This window comes from Rhagoletis pomonella, unplaced genomic scaffold, assembly GCF_013731165.1.
Source record: "Rhagoletis pomonella isolate Grant_MI unplaced genomic scaffold, Rhpom_1.0 Rhpom_scaffold_00007, whole genome shotgun sequence".
Taxonomy (NCBI): domain Eukaryota; kingdom Metazoa; phylum Arthropoda; class Insecta; order Diptera; family Tephritidae; genus Rhagoletis; species Rhagoletis pomonella.
In genome coordinates, this window is record NW_023458561.1 from 63468400 (window position 1) to 63473271 (window position 4872).

Consider the following 4872-nt stretch of genomic DNA (forward strand, 5'->3'; position numbering starts at 1 on the left):
ACGCTAAAAAAAATGGGATTACTCAATTGACAGTAATCTTGTTAAATCAATAGTCTACTGAGCTTACTGACCCTCGTAGATTTTGATTTTTTTTTTTTTTGCAAATCATTGTTTGTACACTCATAAGGAAATCAATACCGTAAATTTAAATTAGTTATTCAAATTCAAGCAATTACCCTTTTTTCTGCCGCGAGTATCAACATATAAATCGCAATTCCAACTCGTAGCCTATAGTTAATTTCGAACTCCAGCGAGAACGCCACGCAATAATGTTCGAGTTGATAAAGGGACGCGGCCGCAACGTGTTCGCCTCCAGCGACGCAGTCATCTATTTGTTCAATGGCTTCAGATATTCCGGCATTAATCCACCCGACAAATATCGTAAACAGTATTTCTTCTACACAATTCTAACATTTTCGCTTGTAATCTTCTCGCCAGTTATTAGCAATATTGGTTTGGTACGCGATCGAAATAAGCTCTCCGTTATGGAAATATTAAATGGCCTGCAAGCATCCATAAATATCGTGGCTTTACCGATTAAACGTACCGTTTTAACATTGGCACAAAAGCGTCTGCGTAGCGTTGAGCCAATATTAAATAAACTCGATGAACGTTACACACGACCCGAGGACAAGCTAAAGATACGCGAATGTGCCATAATGGGTAACCGACTTGTATTGGGTTTTGCAGTTGCATTCCCTATGTATTATGCTCTGTCGCTTGTCGCCGCATTGGTGGATAGGCATGTGCCGGTATCGTTCTGGATTCCGAATGTGGATTGGCGTAGATCATTGTGGGAATATTGGCTACAAGTTGGCTTTGATACAAGCCTGGGTTTATTTTTGATATATCAAGAAGTTTTGAGCGATTCATATCCGTCTGTTTATATTTACATTATACGCACGCAGATACAACTTTTGGCAGATCGTATGGAACGTTTGGGTTATGATGAGGAGAAAAGTTCCGATGATAATTACAATGAGCTTTTAGAATGCATTGTTATGCATCAGGAAATACTAAGGTGAGTGCGTTTAGGGTAGGCAATTCTCTTTGCGATTAAATTGTATACTTAAATACCATTATACACATAGAATTGCCGAAATCGTGGGATCTATTATATCTGTGACGGTATTCACGCAGCTTCTGTTTACTGCGACCATTCTTGGCATCACAATGATCAACATTGCCATTTTTGCTGATTTGGCGACCAAGATTGCTGCAATCATTTATTTGTTGTGCGTACTCATGCAAACTTCGCCAACTTGTTATCACGCGTCATTTTTACTGGCTGATTGCGAAAAGTTGTGCCAAGCTATTTTCAAATGCAACTGGTTTGCACAAAATAAGCGCTTCAATAATTTGCTAATCTACTTTTTACATCGTTCTCAACAATTAATACCGTTTTTCGGCATGAAATTGGTGCCAATCAATTTGGCTACTAATTTGTCGGTGAGAAATTGTTAAAAAAAATATATATATAACATATAGAGGGTTTCTGTTCGGACCGCTTGTCTGCAACTCTGATATTGGAACACATCTCTGATTTTTATTACAGCTCACTTGTAAATTTAATACACCAACGGCTACCAAAGTTGAGATTTTTTAATATCAGGGTCGACAGTTAAGGCCGAGCTGGACTGCAATATTTATCAAAAAAAAATAAATTTTTTTCTAAAAATTGCAAAAAAAACATAAGCCCTCGATATCGAAGCGGAGCTATAAAATCGAATAACTCTACTTTTTTACAGATCGCAAAATTTTCTTTTACACTTTTCACTTTCATGGAAAAAATGGGTCTTGGAGAGAACTTGAAGGACTAATGGTGTGCGGGCGGTTGATGCAAAGAAAATAAAGGCATATTCAGCTTATTTACATATGTAGTAGAAAATATTTTATCCGCACGATTTTAAATAAATAATTGAATAAAAAAGAGCACCCAGTAGCTTCTGCAATAATATTTTGCTGTGTTTCAAATTAGACTTTATTTAAATTTATTTAATAGATATCGCATGCAGAATCCAGACGCACAGTGTTCTGAGGGTGGAAAAACTGCGAATTTAGAAATGTCAAACTTTTTACTTTAAATTTACTATTTAGTACTACAGTACGCCCTCGTTAAAGGCAACTGATAAAATTTTGTGCTCTCGCGTTGATTGTGCTTGTTGCGATAGCTAACATTTCATTGCCGCCAACGCACAAATACTAAGGAAAGAGCAACGGGAAGACGACACTTTTTGTGGAAAATAAAACTCCATAAGTTACAACAGAATTGTGCTTTACATAGGAAACTATGGAAAATAGTGGTGCGCGCTACCATTCCGCAGGGTCTGGGTTCAAGCCCGGTTTAACCAAATATCAAAAAAACAAAAAACAAACAAATTTTCCGCAGGCAATGGCAAACCTCCGAGTTTATTCTGCCATGAAAAACAGCTTCTCATAAACATACAAACGCCGTGCGGTGTCGGCGTAAAACTGTAGGTCCCTACTCTTTGTGTGACAACATAAAGGCGCACGCCACAAAACGAAGGAGAAGTACATAGCCTTGTATCTTAAAAAAATATGGTTAACGCCCAAAATCTTTTTGCGACACACTCGAAATTTCCATTTTCTACTCATTCCTTTTACTAAATAGAAAAATGTGTACTTGAAACTTCAAATTTGTTATGCGCTTAAAAATCATTATCGCGCTTTTTTTTGTGAATATTTGCCTCTAAATTTAATTAGTTTGTTTTGAATAGTTTTATAATTGTGCCGACAGCGATTCGCGATGATTTTTAGGATCTCACCATTTACTCTTCACTCAAATAACTTTTCAATAAAAGTGTGCTACGGAGTCATTTACTTTGGAATTTATTAATTAATTTGCCAACCATTTCATTCGTCGTTTTATCACTGGAAGTGATAGCAAAGCTTTAAGTGCTGACATATTTCTTGTGTATTTTCACAACGTAATTTTAATCAAGTGAATAGCATACAAACCAAAAATTAAATTGAAATGTTACAGTGAGTGAAGAAGGTCAGCATTTTATCAAAGCAAACAATCGCAGAAAGGTAGCGAATGAATAGGTGAATTTCAACTAGCTTTTACATTGGGTTCCGGAAGGATGAGGGAGAGGTTGAAAAATTGTTTTGAGTTTAACCTAAACTACTTTACCTTACTAGTAAATACTTTTAGCCTTACTCGTTAATAGCCGCCATCGATTCACCAACACTTGGCGAGTGGTGAAACATACGAAATTAATGAGGTACAACCAAACTCGCCATCGTCCATCGTTGCTAGCTAACTTTGTTGTGGCTTTGACATGCAAAATTTTTCGTTAAGCGACCGCAACTCAAACATAGCGAGCAGAGAAATGACGAATCGAAACTGCACTCGAAGCTAATAGAATCTCTAAGCAAACGTTGTGACCCCTCCTTTATCATTTATAGTGACAAAAGAAATTTCGTTTATTTGCTAATATTATTGCGCAATTCATTATTTTAATTACTTTTATTGTAAACAGTAAAGAATCAGGGCAATTAGATCACTACTAACTACTTAATGCTATATGTAGTTGACATTGGCGCTGCGTTTGTTCGTTTCGCTAGCAAGCCAATTGAGGATAGGCGGAACCCTCCGAAGCACTTCGACAATAAGCTTTTGAAAATATTTTGGCAGCAATCTAACCTCACTCCGCATTAACAGCTCACATACATGTGTACGTATGTATATATATATATTGATGGAATCCCACGAAATTCTGTTTCAAGTAGACAATAAGCAAAGGATGCAACCTTGAAACAGTGCCAAAAATTAGCCATTGGCGATGCAGTTGGTGCATAGTTTCCAATTGTTGATAGCATGGATTATGCAATTAAAAGGCTGTAAGCTTGTCAAAGCCACATTTATTGGCAATGTTCTCATTTTCATTTTGAATGTCGATTTTTGGCAAATTTCAAGGTAGAGTATTTTTGGCGCTGAAAATGAAGAAGTTTGAATGAAATGTACCTATGTACATTCGAATCATTGCCGAATTGTGGGCCATAAGTTGTCACATTTCTTATTCTAGTGAATGATTTGTAGCATAGTTATTACAATTGGTAACGGGAACTCTGTATACGATCAAAATTTAAAATTGAAAAGTCTTTTTTCAAAAGTCCTTTAATAAATTTAAGTTTGGCCAACAGGAGTGAAGCGAGCGCTATTCGTACTCGTATTCTTTAGTTAAGTGATAAGTTAACCAGTCGCGGAAATGGTTTTTATTGACCAAGTTTGGGGCATAAGGTGAAATAATTTTTTTTTAAAACCCTCAAGCCGTACAGGTTTTATCAGGGCTTTAAACCGCTCCAAAAATCGTTGCGGTTCGGTTCATTGGTTCAAATTATTTAGAAAAAAGTTATACTAGTTAAATAATAGGCAAGCAAAAGTAGCTACAGGGTTATTGTAGCATACTTTTTGGGACACTCACGCTACTAATAAACGAAGGTAGTCATTCGACTAGTTCTACGATATATATATATGTATATAACGATAGTCTAGATTTTGCTCTAGTATTATTGTTATACGTATGTATGTAATTTAGTATGTAAATATGTACTTCACGTAAGTTTGGTTACATTCATAAATTAAGAACTTCCACCATTATTGTGGCTTCACTTGCAACCTGACCACCGTCACATGCCAAGCAATACCGCAGAGACCAAAAGTTACTGGTATAAATCGACAACAAATCACCTACATAAATTCATACGTGAGCACAATGTAAAAAAAAGTTTGTCCGAGCAACTTGAGACTTAGTGACGCCATTGACCTCACGTGCTTACACAGACATGTATCTACATTAGGATGGTTCAAAAATGCATGTGAGAAAGGTAAAGTCAGAATTTTCATGC

General features: G+C 36.4%; 1 protein-coding gene across 1 annotated transcript; it reads left to right on the top strand.

Moving 5' to 3' along the window:
* Positions 1-256: 256 nt before the first annotated feature.
* Positions 257-1820, top strand: LOC118744039 (odorant receptor 7a-like). Its single transcript, XM_036476797.1, has 3 exons — positions 257-1021; positions 1092-1449; positions 1749-1820. Exons 1-3 carry the CDS (start codon positions 270-272, stop codon positions 1818-1820), a joined length of 1182 nt encoding a protein of 393 aa, XP_036332690.1. The 5' UTR covers positions 257-269.
* Positions 1821-4872: the final 3052 nt, after the last annotated feature.